Here is a 21,959-nt window from a genome sequence, read left to right as displayed (position 1 = left end):
CTCTTTGCTGTCAGCGGTGTCTCTCCACGTTAAAATAACTAGATCATTTTATCAAGCTGAAGAAGCCACAGCAGACACAGGGTTAAACTTAATAAAAAGCACTATCAACTTTATTTGCTGCACAGTTATTAGTTCCTTCATCTGGCGCCAGTGTAGGGTTGTAAGTGACACACAGATGGCCACATAGGAAAATTTTTATATTTACAAATTTACAATGAATACATATATTCACATCACTGTACAGATTAAGAACAATAATAGAATACAAATGTTATATAATAATATTTACACAGCTTAATTAATCAAATCACGTTTCAGGTCTGGTCCTAAAGCTTCTCACTCTCTCTATCTCTCTCTCTCTCTCTCTCTCTTTGGGCAATAACCGTGACACATCTCTCATAGAAGAAAGACAATCAAGTAAAAAAATAGGAAATGTACAAGTGTCTTTGGAGACTTTCGAAGACGGCAGCCTTAAAGAACAGTATAGCAGCAGCAGCAGCAGCAGCAGGCCTCCCTGCCTTCACACCGCCCAACACCTGCCCCTGCCTCCTGCTTGCTGCTGGGAAGGCTGTAAGGCTGGCTGGTGTGAGTGTGATAAAACTGGCAAGCACAGTGCCTCAAGAAGAAATATATATTGTTAGTATTATTTATTTCAGTTGATTACACACACACACACACACACACACACACACACACACACACAGACAAGACTTCACACCTTATTGTTGGTCCATCTTGTGTTCACATAAATATGTAGAGGCTAGACACTGAGGCGACTCAACACACACACACACACACACACACACACACACACACACACACACACACACACACACACACACACACACACACACACTTTGCCACAGTAATGCACAAAGTGTCTTAAAGCATTAGTACAGTTATATAATTTTAAAATAACATTTAGACCTCTCCTCTCATACAAAAATCTTCATAAGCAGTAATATTGCTCGCTCTCTCTCTCTCTCTCTCTCTCTCTCTCTCTTCTCAGAAGCAAGGAGTAATAGAAGTTTCCTCAACTCTCACTTCCATTTACAACAGGTAGTGTACCTGCCATTCTTCCCTTTGAAAGTAAAGCTTTATGTTATTGGCACATGGCTAAGGCAGTTGTGTGGTGATTACTTAAGCTTTACAGGTTTAAATCAATCAATAATTCCTCTTTCTTGTCATTTGCTTCTTTAATCTGCTGTCTGCCATTGTTGTCCATGAGGTTTATGTGCATTCACACCATCATATTTTAAATATTTATCTATAATCAACCCTACTTAGGTTTCTCCTTTTCTTGCAACACACACACACACACACACACACACACACACACACACACAAATATAAAAATGGAAATCCAATGTAGTACAATAATGTAATTTTCTTATCATGATAAATAAAAAAATCAAGCAATGGCATTTACTGCAGTCCAGGAAGAATGTACATCACTCATGCAGTCATTACCAAGATCATTTCTCTTCTGCATTACCAGCTGAACATCTCTATTGCTATCTGACAGGCACAAGAGGAAATCATCTAACAGACAGACAGACAGACAGACAGACAGATAAACAACCCACAGCAGCCAAGGCAGACTATGACAACAAGATGGGGAAAAATAATATATACTTGTCTACCTGAACACAATGAAGATGATTATGTTGAAAGCTCCTACTAACATTGAACACAGACACACAGGGAAAGTTGGGCACCCGTACATACATGCACACACACACACACACACACACACACAAACACACACAAACACACACTCCCATGAGGGCAAGTGTATATATTTCTATCTTTTACTATAATTCTGGGTCAGGAAAAACCAGGTGTTGGAATGAGGTTTGTGTTTGGACTCTGCACACCTGACACACAGTCTTGAGTTGGTGCTCTTCACCGGTGAGGAGAAAGGCAAGAGTGGTAGGAGGAAAACAGAGAAGGAAGAGGAAGTAGATGTTACTGAATATCATAGTTTATGCAGCACTTGACAGGTCAATCAGATGCAGTTGGGGATCTATTTGGTGAGGAGGAATGTTAACACCAAGGAAAACAACACTTTCACCAAGATATGTACATACATACATACATACACATACATGCAAACACACACACAGGTATGTAGTCATGTACACATACCAAATCAAGTTGAAAAAGACATCAAACTCTTTATGTACTCTATGACACTGTTGTTATCTACAAACACTGAGAACACCACAGCTGACACAGACTCCAGCCAGGCAGCAGTTGTTGCTGTGCTGGTGGAGGTAAGACAGACCTCGGTCTCATATGTATGTACCTAAGGGAAGAGCTTTCTTTGTTTCCTTATCAGGACAACATGCTCTCACGACAACTTTTCTTCTACTCATATTATATTCTTTATAAATACTCCTGCAGTGAGTTTTACACTTTCAGTAGCATATGTATGCTACAATAAGTAAGACATATTTAAACTTTCATCTATTTCTCCTTATCTCTCCTGATCTGATAAATGGAACATGTAGTAAATAAGTAGGAGAGACTAAAACAAATGTGTAACACCGCACACAGGTCCTCCACACACTGCATTGTGATCAATGCTGTGGCCACTGGTAGGTATGAAGTGTTCACCACAAGCCATCTCCGACTTCCATTTACAACTAGTGATAAGCGTATCATAGAAACGTTCATTCTTTAATAAGAATTTGTGCCTGACATGAGATACGACCAAGATATGCTGATGGCCATTACAACAAGTATTATCAAAACTTACACAATAATAAATTTAGCAAAACAAGCAGTAGGAACAAGGAATTTACAGGTGCTAACATTGATTAAAATGGGACATATTAACAAATAAAGAAAAATTAGCAACAAAATATAGCATGTATAATAATAATAATAATAATAATAATAATAATAATAATAATAATAATAATAATAATAATAATAATAATAATTTAAAACAATCACAAACCTGGAAACATCAACAGAACACTAAGTAGAGGACTTAAATAAGTAGAACTAGGACTGCCATTAAGATGATGATGATAAAAAGTCACCCTAACACTGCACAAAGGCAAGCCGTGAGCGGATGTATCAGAGAATTGAGGCACAATTGAGTAGTATTCCCACCCTTCTTCCCTGTCATCACCTTATTTCTCCATCTTTTTTTTTTTTTTTTGCCACAGCTCTCCTATTTTCCACTGTTCTCCTTCCCCACTGTTACAGCATGCCATTCTGCTGTAACAACACACCATCCTTGAAACTAAACTTCTTCACCATTATTTTCTATTTCCTGACATTTTCATCTCGCGGCATTGTGGACAGGAAGGGAGACATCCAATCTCCTCCATCACTGTTGAATGCTGCTCTTCTTTCATTATTCTTCCTCCCTTGCACTACTTTTCCCTTTTTTTCAATTTCCTGACATCCATCCATGATACTGGAGGCAAGCAGGGCAGGGAGCAGGAAGGATAAAATGATGCACCCAAACACATTCTCCACAGGGTTAAGCTGAGCCTATTAAGAGCACTACTTTGGTGGCACTAAGATATTCGTTGAACTTCATCACTCCACCACTGTTACTCCTCACTCCAGCACTGCTCTGCCACAACCTATCACCACCAGTACTCCACCACATATCTGCAGGTCACCCAACAGATAAAAGGCAGGTTGACTAGACTTCTGCTTCACTTCACTTGCTACAGACAGACACTTCAAGTAGATGTGACTCCCAGAACTGACTTTGGTTGCTAGTGAAGAATATCATGTGGTGCAGACTGACTAACAGACAGACGGATAGATAGACAGACAGACAGACAGACGAACAGACAAGATAAATGAGAGGCCATGATAATGCATTCACCAGTCATCACTGCTCCAGCAAACAATGTGTGCACACCCATGCACCTCTGTTGTGGGGTGGGTGGGGTGTAAAATGTCATATGAACGTGACCCGTAAGAGACACCTGGAACGTCTTGAGTGTAAACAAGTGTGTACAAAATAGTGGAGAGCAGTTTTCTTTTTTTTTCATTTCTTTTAGTTTTTTTACACAAGCAAGAAAGCCGATGCAAATGTGGGTGGTTAGATGTGGAGTGTGAGTCTTGATGGACCTCATGGGGACCTCCCAGGCTCATGCCACAGAGGGGAAGGGGGATGGGGGGCGGCATGCTGCTCGCCCGGCCTCGTGCCCTCACACAGGATGGTGCTGGATCTGGCCAAGGGTACGGCCTGAGCCCCGGCCCTTCTTGTGGCCACCGAAGCTGAACCATGTACCTGCAGAACAGACAGAGAGGTGTCACATACATTTCCTGAGCTGTGGGGTTCATTCTTCACATATCATGTCATGGAAGGAAAACAAAATACAGTACAAATTCAGCTTTGAAATTTAAAGGTGATGTGTGATAATTTCATGTTTCAAGTGCACATATGCATGCATATGCTATACACAAACTCAGTCACACTTGCACTCAGACACACAGACACACACACACACACACACACACACACACACACACACACAAACACACACACACACATGAAAATGCCTTATGTCAACTAAAGTTGATAAATACATAAGTATGATAAATGAGTAAATAAAACAGATAAAGCATAAAAAAAAAAAAAAAAAAAAAAAAACATATTAACAAGAATGGAAAATATAAAGTATAGAAAAAAAATAACAGACCAGCCAAAGCTAATATAACCATTGCTTTTATAATGAAGCAAACAAATTCCCAAAACAACACCAGAGCATAATGTAACCAAGGAGAACCAGAAAAACAGTCTTCCCTGACACACTGGGTTACTGGCCTGCCCTGCTCACTCCAACTTACTTTCTTCCTTTTTCTTATATGTAGTTAGGGATACACCTTCACCAAAGCTACCCAACAAACCCAATACTCCCAGGGGGCACCAGCATGAGGGTGGAGATGTTAGTAAGGGGATGGGAACAGGGTTAGGGACACAGTAGGGTATGATTGTGGTGGTGGTGATGCTGGTGGTAGGATGCAGAAAAGAGGAAACAGGGAGAACAATAATACTTTGATTCTCTCATTTCTTCCTCTCTTACAGTCAGTCTTACCATCACCATCACCACTACCACACACTGTACTGCAGGAGGGGGAAGAGTTGTATATATAAAAGAAAACCCAGGCAAATAGGGCTAGAAGAACAATGTATTAAGTATGTAATATTGCAAACCATACCACAATGCCACCACAGTAATTGCAACAAGGAATATGTACACCAGTAGTAGTATTTCCCTTCAGCCAGTCAGCCAGTGAGCCAACTACCCAGGAGGGAAGAACAGAAGGTAAACATGCCATGAAAAAGTCTACAAGAGTGTGGCGGGTCACACAAACACGCACACACAGACACTTGCCTTTCTTCTTCCCTTCGGGTGCCTGCACACCTGAGGGAAGGCTATTGGAGCGCGAATCAGGATCAAGATTGACTAGCAGTTCGGCCTGAGCGTAAGTCATGGCCTGCACGCGCTTGTGAGTTTTGGTCGCTGTGAGGGAACGAATACACCAGGCGGGTTTCAGAGGACAATAATTCTTTTGGTTTTTGAGTTTCTAACCGGAAGACAAAAGGCTACTTTCTCTCTACTGGTTTTAATGGAAAGCATTGCTACTAGTGTTTATTTTTTTTACAGGAATGCAGTAATGCTGAGTATTATTCTTACTGTTAAAATTCTGTTATCTCAAAAAAAGCAAACAACACACATGAGGACTTGGAAAAGATTACTGTAACATTAATACAAAGGACTAAGTACATACTATTACTTTGTGCTTGAGTTGGACAGGTTATATCTACAGTATAAATCTGTGCCTATGACCTGTGCCCTAATGTTTGCTGTGAAAGACTGGCTACCTCCAAGTGCGACTGTTTGTCTATGGATGTCTCTCTCACTTCCATGCGAGTGTGATGTCTTTTCCACTTAATCACACATGATGCTTCTAAACCTAAGCTCCCTTGTCTATTGTATGTCATCGCTATAGAATTCAGTGGTAGATGTGAAAGTGATGGTTGTTGTAGTGGAGAAAATGGTAGAGAAAATAGTGGTAACAGAAGTGATTGAAGTTATATAAAAAAAAAAAAAAATAATGGTAGTGGTAAGGGGAGTGGTGTTAGTGGTAGTGGTAGTTGTGAGAGTAAAATAATAGTAGTGGTGGTTGAGATGGTTTGTTTCTGTCTCCTCTCATCAGTCAGGCAAATAACACTATCCTACAACAGCTGGCACAAAGTGTGTGTGTGTGTGTGTATGTGTGTGTGTAGAGAACAGGATGTGTATGAGAAACAGGACAATCACTGGAAAATAAAAATGCTGCTTTTTCTGGCATCAGAAAATTTTTCTCTAAGACTGGAATGATGGGAGCAAAAGACAAAGTATAGTTCTGTTTCCATCTCTCTCAACGATGCCTCACTCACTCTGGTAATGTCCCCAAAGCTGCTGACACACCAAAACTTCCACCTTTCCTTATCCAAGTCATATTCCTTGCTTGCTCAAATCCCTTTCATTTATGAGCACCTCCTCTTACACATGCTCCTCTACCCGTCCTTCCACCTTTTAAGTAGTCTTCCTTTCCGGTCGAGACCTTCAATTTTACTCAAGATTTTCTTTATAAACTCATCATTCTTCATCTTCACAAAATAGCCAAACCCCATAAATGCATGTCTTTTCCCACATTCCACCACACCACTCCATTAGCACAGGTGCCCATGCTGCATCTTTCACATACCATGATAATGCTTTCACTCGCCCATCTTGTCACTCTACATGCCTCTCATATAAATAATGTTCACAACACACAATGTTCATTGGTGTTCCCTTTGACTAGCATTCTCCTATTAATGTCACTGCTGGCAAGAGAAGTCTAGTCTTTAAACTTTCTTTTTCCTGCATGGGCACATTTCTCTCTCTGACAGACCTTGCAACTATCTAACCATGAAGTGCTTGCTAACTAATCTTGTTTAGTGCTGACACACTGGCCACCATTTGCGACATCTAAAATCCTATATCTTTTAAAAAAATCTAGGAAAAGCAATGAAAAGTACAATTCATCATCTCTGATCAAAGGTGGCCTTGCTAAGTACACACACATACTCCAGGAATTAAACTGGACTAGTTGATTGGTGAGGCAGGGTGAGCAGGTAACACTCAGAGCTAGACCAAGGTATGTATGGGCTGTCAGGAGCAGTCCACAATGGCAATGAATGAGAAACAGGGTCACTCATTCACAATCTTTTACATGGCAAATCACAGCTAGGCTGGCTCTGAGTGCACCTCATGACCCCATTTATGATTTACATTTATGACTGTATAGTGAAGATGGTTGTTTGATAGACATGTGAGCAATGCAGGACTTGCATCTGATATTGTATTGTGCCAACAAACAAAAGTTGTCAGAAAGGAGTGGGTGTTGTCCTTCGTAGTACTCCCTGACAAACTTGAGGAATTCTGTGAGGGAATCCTGATGTCTGCCTCAAACACTGATTCACTTGCATAAAGTACATCAGTTTCATGAAAAATTAATAACTTTTAAAGCCAAATTATGGTCAAACATTCACTTGACATTAGAATTTGTAAAGTGAGTGTCAAATAGAGATCTTCAGATTCTTTATGCCATGATAGCATTGAGTTTTGCTCCTGATATTGAGGCACTTCCAGCAAGTATGTATCTCGATTCCTTGCTGTGTGACAAGTATGGTGGGACTCTCAAGCTAACACAGTGATCTAACATCTTTTATATATCTGTTTAGTATCTAGATTAATGATGCTATTATTAGGTCATGCTGCACAGGAGTCTGCTGCATTAGGATTCAGCGGAACACAGATGTTTGGCACTGGTGGGTGCCTGGCACTAACTAGTGTGTGGTGCCTCAGGTATGCCATGCACATGTGGGGATGGGGTGAGCATGCTGCCTCTAATAGGTCACTGGGTGTGGAGGCTCAGCTTGTGTCTGGTCAGGATAACACAAGTGCAGAGGTGCAGTGTATGGGTGGTGAGGGGCATGCTGGACGGACAAACAACAACGTGTGGTGCAGGAGAGTGTGGGTGCTGGTGCTGCTCTTGGTGCTAGTGGGGAAGGTGCTTTGGTCTTTTCTTACTCTAATTCTTCCTTGCACACCATCTTCTTAAGCAGATAGTATAACATTTTTTTTCCTCCCATTCCTTTTCACAGAATTACATATGCAAAATTTTTTCCCATACTTCTTTCTCTCCTCTCTGTAGACTGAGCTGACACAAAATTGACTTCCTTTCCCCCAATTTATCAAAAAGACTGAAGCTGACTGAGTTATGACACCACAACAGTGAAGTATCGTGGTGCCTTGAAAGAACAGATCATAATTCTACTTAATCTTATTAGTTCTCTAGGGTTACAAGAGAAGTACTGTATCTATTTCTTCGCTGTTTAAAAGGGCCTCTGTTATCCAGCCAGGATCTGTGTACTGACGGGAAGCATGACAGACCTCTTGATATTTGTTTTCTTTTGTATATTTGGTTTTCTGTAAATTTCCTTGTAGAAAGCTTTTTACTAATTATGACAGGAAGTGATCAACTTGGCACACAGTGAGTACAAACTGAGCCAAGTCACTCATTGTCTGCATCTGTATTTTGCTCCCTTGTTATTGGCTAAGTGGTTTGTGTGCATATAATCCTCAGTATTATAAAAAAAAACACAAAAGAGGAACTTAGTGCCTTGACAATGTGTTACTTGAAAAGTTGTATAAATATATTTTAGATTGTCTGTCACTGTTTCCTCAATTAGGCATCAGATTAAACTGAAGTATTCTTTTCTTTCTTTTTTCCTTGTTACACTATGCTCAAAAACTGTGATTTATTAACAGTGATGAACACAACCTCCATCTTCTTCCTCACTCCTTCCCTTCCTTTTTGTCAGTCTCTTAACATCCACTACAGTTCAGTAACATCAGTCACAGCCCAGTCATCCTTCCTTGTCCCTTAACACAAATCACTAACATAGACACACTCCTAATTCCAACCTCCTCCTTTTCCTTTGGCAAACCATCCCATAGGTTCATTTAAAAGATTCACCCATGAAATTATTGTAAAAAAAAACAAAGGCCTTTGACTAATGAACAAAAATGATGAGATTTCATTTATCCAATGTACATTTTCTGGATAGAAAGTAAAAAGTAATAATTTTCATGTATCAGATGTAAATTTTGTGGATTGCTGTTAAAGAGAAGTACGAGTTTCACAGGTGTCTCCTCTTCCCTACACACATTTCAATTTCCTGCTGCTGCTTCTGGCTATGCTTCTGGTATATGTGTGCCAAACCTAATGCATTTCACTGGTGATAAAGATATATTATTGGTCTCCTGAATCATGAGCAGGGAGATATGTTTATAACTGGTGGGGGGGGTAAAAAAAGAGGGTGTAAGGTCCCTGATCTGCTATTTGGAGACAGTCAGCTAGATACGGGCCATGAGGACGACTGTGCTTGGGTCATACTCACTTCTTGGTCTCTTGGGTCGATTCCTTTGGTTTCGTGCTGCCACTCTGGCCAGGTTCTTGGCCTTCTCCCCCACCACAAAGCCAGCGCTCTCGTCCGCTGCCACCAACGCTCGCTCCTTCCTGTTACCGAGAGGTTTAGGTGTTACATGACAGGACTCAATTCATTAAAAAGATATTAGGGTGTTACATAAATGAGTGAAGAGATTCATTAGATGATGAATATCATATCAATGGACTGAAGAGACATTAAATGATGGTGATGAAGGCATAATATTTTTTAAAACAACTTATTAACATAGCTGGGTTGCAATAAAACATTTTCAAGAAAACAAGACTAAAACAGAAAGCATAAAAGAAAAGAGATATAGAAAAGAATGGAAAACTACTTTTATACAAGTGGTTTCCTCCCACATAATTGGGATGGCGAACAAGAAAATTGAATAAATAAATAAATTTTTATAAAGTGGAACTAGTTTCCAAATTAAAATGGAGAGATCAAAGGTTACACATGTATGTACTACTGAAAATGCATAAATATTTACATCTATTAAGTAAAAATTTTCTTTCATTTTATTCAACAGTTTGTGCATTTGTACTTACAGAATATTCCTTCCAGTGCATTAACAAACTCAGCATAAAGGTTTACATGTTATGTCTACCACCTGGAGTAAACTTCCTGACAAAAGTACATCAGCGAGTCACCTGTGTGGTGCCTCGGCCATGACTAACCTATCTCTTACTCACGTGTTACTAAAATATGAACAACATCTAATAACACTCAACTTGGACTGACATTCTAATATTAATTGATAAAACACATTGTCACTTACAGAAAAAAATATATGTAGATGAATAAATGCAAGCATGACAACATATGTAATACAGTGATCCTCTACATTTGTTCACCACTGACCTGAAGGCTTCCATCCACTTGAGTTTCTCTGGGTTTGTCTTGCAGGAAAAAGTGTACCACTTGTTCTTGGCAACACTGTGAATCTTCCAGCCATTACTCATGTTGAAGCTTGAATCTGCCAACACAAAGAGGCCTGGATGAGTCAACATTCTTGTGTAATGTGTATCATTTGTTCATGACAGGAAGTGAAGGAAGAAAAAATGTAGTGAAGATGATGAAGATGAAGGCAAAGATAAAACACCACACAGCCACCATGATTACCACACAACCTGCAAGACCTGTGGTAAGTTGCCATGTTTGTGGAGGAGAGGTTCTGAGTTTGATCCTCACTAACAGCATTTCTTGACTGGTTGAGTTAATTAACCACAGTACCACACACCACAGCTGCCTCACCTTTGTTAGCCTCACTGTTGGAGCACCAAAGTTTTCATGATCAAAGTAATAATTAACCACAGCATCACACACCACAGCTGCCTCACCTTTGTTGGCTGGCATGTCCACCACCTCACACATATCCAGGTTGAGGCGGCCACGGTAGACAAAGGTGTTGCGCTTGAGCAGGTCACGCTTGCAGTACACTAATTGGTGGTCAAACAGAAACAGCGTCACATCCTTGGGCCATGCACCGCCTGCCCCCTTGGTCACCTCCCCCTGGTGGATCAGCTGTGAACTTTCCTCCAGCAGGTCTGGCCCCTATGGGTGGTGAAGAATTGTTTCATTCAGTTGCTGCAATATAATTTCCTAATTTGTTGGCATGAAAAGTGAATGAATGCACCAAGATCTATGTTGATGGGGAATGCTGGTGTAGATCTAAAATCACAAAGAGTGGGCAATGGAGACATGTTTCTTGCATTTCTTATTCACAAAAACAAGGAAATGTTGTGGGTACATATAAGGTGCATACTGTAAACTATAAGGGCTATGAGTGGAGGACTGGACACCCATTCCTCCAGCAGCTTTATGTCCAACAAGAGTAGCTACAGTGGTGATGATTTCCTGTTCATGTTAGCTTCTGCAGTTATCTATCTATTGTCTTCCTGCTTGTTATCTCAATACTGTACATGATTAGCTGACATTTACTGGCAAAACATGTGAGTGGATACAAGGAAAATTATTAATCGACAGCCACAACATTCACACACACATCATAATCCCATATTTAAACCAATAAAACATTCAGATTATGAACAAATATCATGACCTTCTAATGGAGTACCTATGTCACCACTACCTGGCAGTGTGGGAATGAATGCTCAATTCTTCAGTGAAAAGGACAATGAAAACAAATCCTGCTCCTGAGGGGATAAAGTATGATAAAACCAAGCCACTCAGCCACTCACCTCCCACCCCTCCACTGTCATCTGCCAAGACGCTATCTTCTCTAGGCACTCCATCCGCCTCTTGCGCTCATTGACCAGCAGAGCCACGTCCCGCATGGCCTCCAGTGCACCCTTCACACTGCTATAGTCCGGGTGGTCCGTCTGGGAGGGAAAAAAACTGTAACTACCACAGCCATTCTTAATGATTCTGGCTGAGAATCCTTAATCCAGAAATGTATAATGTGGAGACTCTTGAATACTGATATTTTCTAGTTTTGTTGACAGTTTTTACATTGATACAATTAAAGCAGTACAGGAATGTCTTACACAATATTACTGTATGTAATAATTAGAATACTGTATTGCTATCATCATAATTCTACCAAAATCAGCAGTATTATAATTACCAATATCTTACATTATAATACTCTAGAGAAAGAGAGAGAGAGAGAGAGAGAGAGAGAGAGAGAGAGAGAGAGAGAGAGAGAGAGAGAGAGAGAGAGAGAGAGAGAGAGAGAGAGAGAGAGAGAGAGAGAGAGAGAGAGAGAGAGAGAGAGAGAGAGAGAGAGAGATATGCAAGCTTGATATCATATTTTTCTTTATTTTTTACATGAAATCCCCTTCTTATATCAATTTCAGCCTCTTTGATGCAAAATGAGTGCTCCTACAGATTTAATGTCCCATGTTATCTTTTGGGACTATTTTGGAAGTAGATCTATCTATATCTATAAAATATTGATAAAGTACAAATTGTAATGCATTGTACAAGATAATTTTTGTTTGTGTCATACCTTGGTGTACTTGAGCAGTTCTTGCAGCTGCAGTGGATACTTGCAGATCTTTTGGACAGGTGTGAGAAGGAAGCCATCAAGGGAAATGTCAATCATCTCCTGCAGCAGCCGGCATGCCTCAAAGAAGTGCACATACCGCTGGTCCTGGTAGAGCTCCTGCAGCGCTGAGGTGGCCGCCGGGTGGTTGTTGCAGTACTCACTGTAAATCTCAAACTTCTCCCGCTGAAAGATAAAAGGAGAAGCATGAGGAAGGGAGGAGAAAGAGAGAGGACAGGAGAGTAGATGAATAATTATGTAACATGCATAAATTATATGAGAAAGTAATTCAAGAAGGTCTGGCTGTTGTGGAGAATTGAGGACTAACATTATTTCTTGTCAGACTTCTTTCCCTGATAGAAAAAGTATGAGGATGAAGGTAAATGGGGAAAGAAATGAAGGGATGATGGAGCATATAGTTAAGTAAATATGAGATTGTGATGAAAATTGTTTAGCTGGTGTGATGAGTGAATCTCCATGATTTTTCTTTCAAAAAAGTTAATGGGTTCACCAGATTCAGTCCTAGCTACTCACTGGGTCTCAGACAAGCAACTCAAGTACTACACTTTATTTATGAAGTTGTATGCTTTCCAGATTCTTACTCAAAACCTCATTCTTTCTTCACTGCAGTACCTTCTCTCTCTATCTTTCATTTCAGAATATTCAGCACACTAGAAATTTCAGAGGATTCAGCACTAAAACCAATCACTCTTACACTTCTCCAATATCAGTTTGCTTCTCCTCAACCTTTCAATCGTTGACCTGTCTCACAGTATCATTCCACTCATGTCTTCATGGTCTTTCTAGCACACTCCAGCCTCTTGACATCCTCATCTTTAAGAACCTAAGCCTCACAACCAGCAATCAAGCATTGACCTTCCCACTCAGGAAACATAAGTTATTCCTTATGTAAAGCAAAAAATTTTTTTATCACTTGGCAAATTAACTCCAGGAACTTCTCCCACTCACTCCTAACTCTTAATAGGAAACTGAGAACTGAGATACAATTCCCTTCAAAGTTTAGTAATAATTAAAACAACTTGGTGCTCAGTGAGAAAGGGAGAGGGAGAGGGTCAGGATGCTTTGAGGAACAGGGAGAGAGAGAGAGAGAGAGAGAGAGAGAGAGAGAGAGAGAGAGAGAGAGAGAGAGAGAGAGAGAGAGAGAGAGAGAGAGAGAGAGAGAGAGAGAGAGAGAGAGAGAGAGAGAGAGAGAGAGAGAGAGAGAGAGAGAGAGAGAGAGAGAGAGAGAGAGAGAGAGAGAGAGAGAGAGAGAGAGAGAGAGAGAGAAAATTAGTTAAGGCTGAGATGACCAGACTTACATTTCTAATAAAGATGGCCCCAATGCAAGACTTGTGGGGCTCCTGCCAGTCTATACACTCCTCTAGCTCCTTGAGGAAGCCACTCTGGAAGTGGTAGAGTGCCTCCATGTTGCCAAAGATGGTGGCAATGCGCTCCTTGCTGAACATGTCGCCCCGCTTGCACACCTGCATCAGGTAACCCTGCAAGGTGGAGAGTGGAGGATGAGATCTTATTCTTAACCATTTCACTGCTATGGTCATCTTCTGGCAACATTCAGGGCACTACAGGGATATAGACTGCATGTACAAATAATGGGTTAATGTTCTGTTTTCAAGGTTAATAAACTAATTAACATATTTTAGTAAAAATAAAAGTTTCTGAAAAATGCCAATAGATTATGGAAAAAATGTTTAGTATTGAAAGTTGTTAATTGCTGTTTATATTACAGTACACCCATATTTCAAAATACATATAAATTTATATTAACCATGCTACTACAAGAAATATATATGTACTATGCTTGAACTTTATGGTGGTGGTGGTGGAAATGGTGATGGTGATGATGATAATTATGATAATATTTCAAGCTAATAATGATGACAGAGAAGAAATGCATCTAAATTCATATTAACAATGATGCTAAGAGAAATATTTGCTGTTCTAACTTAATGATAGTGAAGATGATAATGATGATGATGTTGATGATGGTGATATTCCAAGCTCATAATGATGGAAGAGGTAATTATATATAGAAACAACTAGGTAAATATGATAGTTATGATGATGATGGTGAATAATGTTAGTGTAATGATGACTTATGAACATGAATGACAATATAATGATGAAAGTACAACAAATGATAGTAATGATTTATGTTATTTGTAATACTAGTGGTGGCAGTGACTTTAGTAGTGATGTGGCATACAACATACACCTAAGTTGTATTTTATAGCATGGAGAGCCGAGTGATATTTTATACATGGAAGTACTACATGTGTGTCATTCCATTAACCAACTGATGCATATCCTACTCCCACTCCCTTTCCTCTATTCAACTGTGACTTGCTGCTGTCCTCTGCTTTAAGGCCACCTTCTCAACCATCCCAGGCTCTTCCAGTCCTCTACTTTCTCCAATCCTATTTCCTTCACAATCCCGTGTCTTCTCCAGTTCTATTTCCTCCAGTCCCATACTTTCTTCAATCCATTCTCCAAGATGATGTACCTAATCCGGTCCTTTCCTTCAAAATCCTGCACCTCCTCCAGTTCCTTACTCCAAAATCCTTTACCTCGGACACTCCTATCCCCTCCAAAGTTCAGTACTTTCTCCTGTGTAATTTCCTTCAAAATCCTACATCTCCTCTAATCTAATTCCCCTAAAAACCTGTACCTCCTCCAAAGATCTATTTTCTTCAGTCTCCTACCACCTCCACTCCTACGATCCACCTAACTCCCACAATCCTCAACTGGAAATGGGGATCTGCTGGTTGTTGGTTGGTTAGGTAAGGCAATTAATATTCTAGGGGGTTGAAGTGCAGCACGGCGTAATGTTCAGGTTATTTAGGAGGAGGAGGAGGAGAAGGAGGAGGAGGAGGAGGAAGGTTGGTACGTAGGTATGAAGAGACTGGTATGAACAAAGCAAAGTAAAAAGGAAAGAACTAAAGAGAGGGTAACTTCACGGGGAGATGCTGAAATACAAATAGAGAAGTTAGTGATAGAAACAGAAAATAAGAGAGGCGGAGGAGGGAAGGAGGATAAGAGTGAAGAAATCAGGTAAGAAGTACAGTCTGAGTGTAACTGAGAGGAAATAATATTAGTTACAAAAAGGCAAACAATGGAAGAAACGATTTATAGAGCGATAATTTATAAAGAGAGGAAGCAGAAAGGCGAAATGGAAGAGGAGGGAGAGGAGGAGAGGTAATGAGAGCCGCAGTAATATGTCACGCGGAGCTACGTCTTGTCACCTGCATAAAGAAACAGCTGATGAACACACGCCGGCAACACAGCCTCGCCTCCTCCTCCTCATTTCCTTCTCCTCTCCATCTGCATCTACTCCTCTTCCTCCACCTCTCCTAACTGCATGGTATGTCTTCCTTTACTGACAGCTCTGACTGGAAGGAGTTGATGGGTGCTTGGGTGGCGTCTTTCTCTTTGCTATACTGCTGTACGTCAGATAACAGTCACCAAAAACAGTACCGTGACGTCTACGGTCTAACTGGTCTGCTGCTGTTTCTTCCTTTGTTTCCCATACTACCGTTATTGATATTGTCCCCCTCCTTTGCATATTTTAATTTCTACCCAATCTCCTCTTATTACACGTAAAGGAAAAGGAAATGTATAGCAGCATACATAAACGCAAAATGGCATGACTTGGCATGAAGCGACTATTTTTCCTCCCTATTGTTATTTGCGGTAAAATAACATCACAAGCATCTTTCCATTTCCTTCTCATGTTTTTATACTCTAGGAAAAAGTTAAGCTCTAGGAAAAGCATCACATTCACAAGCACACAAAGTTTCTTACTACAGAGGAACATAATCATAATACTAAGCAGTTTAAGTCTTCTAGCCCTGTCAAGATTGCGTAACCATCAAGTCTTTGACGTGTATAGTGACAGTCACTTAAAATAAATACACAATAATGCGAAATTTGAGTTGTCTGCATTAAAGTGAAAAAGGTATTACGGTTTGTTGATATTTTTTTGCTTCCATAGTACAGTACTTTCTTTTTCTTTCTGAAGTACAGTAAATTACATCACGAACACTTTCTCGTATCCAATGACGTGGCAATATTGCGAAAAATAATTTGTTTGCTTCCTACTAAATCGAAAAGGTATGTTTTGTTGGTAAATTTCCAATTCCACAGTTAATTTTTCTGCAGTATAATAAATTACATCACTAACACTATTTCTTGTACTAAATGACGTGCCGCGGCTAAAGTTCGAACATCCGCTTCGGTCATGCGTCACCCCCTCAGCAACTGCGCCACTCAGGCTCCCAAACCCACGCGACTCATATCAACAGAACATAAACCCTTGAGCCTCTCACCATGACTATTTCCAGAGACGATCAGTCGAATTCCCATAAGTAGAACAGAACTCAAACCAGAAATATGGAAAATACATCAAGACCCCAGTAACTTTCACTACAATTAGAGGAAGCTGCGATAAGATGCCCATGTTTTCAACAATATGAACCTTTTATTTCCGAATCTTTTCCCTTCTACTTACTTTTACGTACTAATTATACAATACTACTACGGTCGGTTGACAAATACTGCCAAAACACATCACCAACTAAAAAAAGCTTAGTAGTAGTAAGAATATTAGTTGTAGTAGTCTTTTAGCCTTCCATTTACTTCCACGTATTAATTAACTGATACTACTATGATAGATAAATACTACAAGGCTCCAACTTTAAGAAAGCCTAGTAGTAGTAGTAGTAGTAGTAGTAGTAGTCCATCTATTTATATTTTTTTCACCGGGTAATAAACACAAGCCGAGAGAAGAAGAAAAAAAAATGAAGAAGAGGAAGGATATTAAAATTTTCATACACTGTTATTTCCCAACACACTCGAGGCTTCTTTACGACAACCAGCACCACCAGCACCGCCACCGCCACCACACTGTTTAAAGGAGAACCAGGCGGCGTCTCTGGTTGGGTGGTTGCGTTCAGTGAGTGAAGTTAAGGTGCGTCCACACGATCGAACAATGCTCGACGGACAAAATCGTTACCATATCAGAGGAGAAGCAGGATGACGTCATAAGCGGTGAAACGATGGAAGTGGATCTGGCAACAATCAGTGGTACCAGATGAGGCTGTTTACCACTGTTTCAACTCTGCTCACAGGGCAAAGACCGGTGGACAATGTTCGAAGGTGATGTCCGTTGGCAACTCAGGCATTTAAGTCAGTGTGTGGCCTTGGACGAGTGGTGCAGTACATCACTACCATGGTCCACAAGAAAAAAAAGAAGGCTAAAAAAATTGCACTATGCAGCATGATCATTGCTGTACTCTGTGAGGAGGAGGAGGAGATGACAAGAAGGGAATGGTGCAAGGACTGGTTGCACAAACGAAATGAAAGGGGAAGCCATGCAACCATTTTGCAAGAATTGAGAACTGGCTATGAATCGGACTTTACGAACTATATGCGGATGGACCCAAATACCTTCTACGATTTATTGGAAAAGTTAAAACCTTTTATAACAAAGCAGGACACCTGTATGAGGGAGAGCATTTCACCTGCAGCACGTCTGGAAGCAACGTTGAGGTACCTTTCCACCGGGTGCTCCTACAGTTCACTTCAATACAGCACAAGGATTTCAAAACAGAGTCTGTCTGCAATCATTCCTGATATGTGCCAAACCATCTATGATGTGCTTAAGGATCCATACTTAAAGGTAAGTAATGCTTGTTTGTGACGGTGCAATGTCCGGTACACCACTTGGTGCTCGCTTCTGACGTCATCAACGAGCCTTTCCGCTTTCCACTGGTAGTTGGTAACAATTTTGTCCGTCGAGCATTGTTCGATCGTGTGGACGCACCTTTAGATGTCAGATGCAGCTAATCGCTCTGACATTTTCTGGTTACGTTAATTGGTGAGTTGTCTAGGCTCTCTCTCTCTCTCTCTCTCTCTCTCTCTCTCTCTCTCTTGGATATGTTGTCTGGCTGGTGATGAGCATTGCGTTACCTTCACTTTTCTTTTTTTTTTAATTATTGTTGCTTCCTTTATCAACACGTCAACATCGCTTCCGTTATTCATCACTGTTGTTTTCCTGGTTGATGTTGTAATATAGTTGAAGGAATATTTTTACTATCCTTTATAATTATATATCTGATTTACTTAAACTTTGCCTGAATTTCTTTTTATTCTATTTTATTTATTTTTATTGCCGTTTCTACACGAGTACATTAATTGACTGATTGGCGGATGGATGGGTGGATGAACTACGAAGGTTTGACGTGCCGTAACAACAGACAGGTTCACGTGGCGTCGCTTATATGCAGGGAACAAGCGTGCAGTGTGTATGTACCAGTTCTGCTTTACCCCAGAGGACCCACCTGCAGCCATCCTCAGATTAACTCACTTCGCACGCTCGCCGCCGCCGCTTCCGTCACCGTACGTTTATGGGAGCTTGCCAGGACTTCAACCAATTAATTAAAGTTTGCTGAAGAGATTGAGTGAGTGAGTGAGTGAGTGAGTGAGTGAGAGATGAGCCCGTTTCTGTTATAAGACCTTATTGGGTAACATTTTACTCTGCCAGATTACATTACTATTTTTCTTTAACTACTACTACTACTACTACTACTACTACTATTACCACCACCACCACCACCACCTGGTATCCTGACATAATTACGAGAGACAAGGAGATATTCAAATACTAATTACTAACATACTGCGTACTGAAAATACGACGAAGATACTAATGAAGTTCTACTAATGGGATGCTACTAATGAAATGCTAACTAGATACTAGGACTCCGTCAGACACTCCCCACGCCTCTATAAACTCCATATAACTCCCACCACCTGCTGTATCCTGTCTCAGCCTTCGGAAAGAGAGAGAGAGAGAGAGAGAGAGAGAGAGAGAGAGAGAGAGAGAGGAGAGAGAGAGAGAGAGAGAGAGAGAGAGAGAGAGAGAGAGAGAGATGGTGCTGGGAAGGGTTGTAATGGGTTAGGTTAGGCTTTCGCTTCTCCCATGATCATCTCCCGGCATTCGATCTCCACGGTAAGTAGAAATTGCTGTATGTAGGTAGGTAGGTAAGTGGATGGGGTAAGGATTTTTTTTTTTTTTTTTGTTACTAGGCTTCATCCTCCCCCTCCTCCATTCCTCCCCTGGCTCCGTGTCTCCGTCCTACAGTCCATTCCATCCTCCTCAGAAATATTCGTGTTTAATATAGCCATTCTCCGAATCCTAGTATTTATTTATTTTTTCACCTGTTCCTTTTTTTTTTTTCTCTTTCATTTTTTCTAAACTTGAGATTGATGTGAAAATATGAAGCTTGTATAAGGAGAGAGCGAACGAAAGGCGATGTGATATGACCTGATGGTAACGTGCGTGACTGTGTGTGTGTGTGTGTGTGTGTGTGTGTGTGTGTGTGTGTGTGTGTGTGTGTGTGTGTGTGTGTGTGTGTGTGTGTGTGTGATGGGAATAAAGGTGGAGTGTGATAAGATGATGAAATGAGTGTGAGGCAAGTGTGGCTGTGTGACGGGAATGAAGGTGATATAAGTACGACATTATGATTGCGAAGTCAGTGTGAGGCGAATATGACTAGTTAGGAAGTGAGGGTGAAGATCAGATGTAAGGATTCAACGTTAGCAAGTGAGAATGATGTGAGGAAAGTGGTTGTGAAGAGAATGTGGCGTGATGAGATAAGTGTATGACTGCCATGAAGTGAGTGTAGCAGCGAGAGTGAACGGAAATGAGTGAAATGAGAGTGAAGTGAGTGTGATAACAAGATAATGAAGTGAGATGAAGTAAAGCAGTGTTACCAATTAAGCCTAATAGCGAGGGACAGCGAACACTCTGCCAAATTATCCTTTCCTCTTCCTCCTCCTCTTCCTTCCTGATTCCCACCACCTTGCCACCTTGCAGCTAATGAGTACCTACCTGGACGTAGCACCTGGGTGAAGAGGCTGTGGGGTAAATGTAATGGTCCTGGACGATGCTAAAATAATATCAGGAGTACCAAGATGAGGTACTACTGCTATCATTAGTGCTACTACTACTGCTGCTACTGCTATTCCTGCTACTGCTACAACAACAACAACAACAACAACAACAACAACAACAACAACAACAACAACAACAACTACTACTACTATTACTACTACTACTACTATTACTACAACAACAACAACAACAACAACAACAACAACAGTAGCAGCAACAACATCACCAACAACAATTATTACTACTACTACTGATACAGCTACTACTATATCTGTTACTATATTTGCTATCTACTACTACTACCACCACCACCACCACCACAACCATTATTGTTATCACTACCGCTACTACTACAACTATCATGATCGTAACCACTACTACATATTACCACCACCATTACTACCACTAGCACACAGCACTAATCACCACAACAGCCACCACACCGCACAGCACAGCACCCTCCCATCCATCGCCCACCCACCACTGACGCTCCTCCCGCTCACCTTGATCACGTCACGCAGGTGCTTCACGAAGTCCCGCTCCGTGCTGATTATTTCGTTGATCACGTTGGTGCGGATCTGGTCGTGGGACAGGCCGGAGATACTCAGCTTTCGCGCAGGACCTCTGTTGCGTGGGTCCTGGTGGTTCCTCGCGCTCTGGTGGTCTTCCTGGTTCACCAATATCTGCAAAAGGGCGTGAGTGAGAGGAGGGTAGATGGAGGTTACTAGGGTGAGAGTGTGAAGGTGGTTGTAGATGACGAGGACGGGTTAAGAGGGATAATTTGATACTGTATCCCTAAACATTTCGTCGTCTTCTAGTGGTTCTTCTGGTTCACTTATATCTGTAAGAGGGCGTGAGTGATAAGAAGATAAGTGGAGGTTACTGGGGTGAGGGTGTGAATGGGAGTGGTGGTGGTGGTGACGAGAAAGGGTTAAGAGGAATGATTTAATACTGTATTCCTAAACATTTCTTCTTCTTTATACATTTAACAAGCTGCAGAGGAGGTTGTTTCGTTGACAACTTCTCTAGTCTCTGTACATATATTTGTTTAATATGTGCTTCTTGTATGTAAAAGAACAAAGCTCCGAAGACTGCTACATACTCCCCCTCATCAACACAAGTCCAAGCCGTCGTCTTACGGGCTTTCAAGGTTTTTTTATTTTTTTATTGTTTAATAATATTTCTGCATCAACAATAGCAACAAACAATCTTAGGGACACGAATAATCATCTCTGTGACCTTTGTAAACAGTCTTCATGAGAGGACAAAGCGTTTTAATAATACGAGCCCTAGTGTCGAAAGAGGATACAGAAAAGAATAAAGAAACATAGACACTTTAAAGAAGGGATGAGTTGTATTATGTAGACAGCAGAATGATGGGTGGGAATGCGGACGCGAGGATGAGGCAGGGTAAGCCGCTAAGAGACAATCTGAGGTAGAGAGAGAGGTCT

General features: G+C 40.9%; 1 protein-coding gene across 6 annotated transcripts in view; it reads right to left on the bottom strand.

Annotated features, from left to right (window-relative positions):
- Window positions 1-178: 178 nt before the first annotated feature.
- LOC135089167 (uncharacterized) overlaps window positions 179-21,959 on the bottom strand; it is a 203,134-nt gene continuing 181,353 nt past the window's right edge. For 5 of the 6 annotated variants that reach the window (XM_063984470.1, XM_063984491.1, XM_063984501.1 and 2 more), the window contains 9 exons: window positions 21,012-21,191; window positions 13,856-14,035; window positions 12,501-12,722; window positions 11,731-11,871; window positions 10,870-11,083; window positions 10,391-10,505; window positions 9,479-9,597; window positions 5,376-5,504; window positions 179-4,267 (listed from right to left, as the gene is read on the bottom strand). In XM_063984470.1, coding sequence (XP_063840540.1) covers window positions 4,185-4,267; window positions 5,376-5,504; window positions 9,479-9,597; window positions 10,391-10,505; window positions 10,870-11,083; window positions 11,731-11,871; window positions 12,501-12,722; window positions 13,856-14,035; window positions 21,012-21,191 — 1,383 coding nt within the window. In that variant the 3' untranslated portion in view covers window positions 179-4,184. The remainder of the gene's footprint in view (window positions 4,268-5,375; window positions 5,505-9,478; window positions 9,598-10,390; window positions 10,506-10,869; window positions 11,084-11,730; window positions 11,872-12,500; window positions 12,723-13,855; window positions 14,036-21,011; window positions 21,192-21,959) is intronic. The other variant, XM_063984509.1, reaches the window with a different exon arrangement.

The sequence above is a fragment of the Scylla paramamosain genome, chromosome 3, assembly GCF_035594125.1.
Source record: "Scylla paramamosain isolate STU-SP2022 chromosome 3, ASM3559412v1, whole genome shotgun sequence".
Lineage (NCBI taxonomy): Eukaryota > Metazoa > Arthropoda > Malacostraca > Decapoda > Portunidae > Scylla > Scylla paramamosain.
The sequence above is the reverse complement of the archived record's forward strand: the minus strand, read 5'-3'. Positions and strand labels throughout refer to the sequence as shown.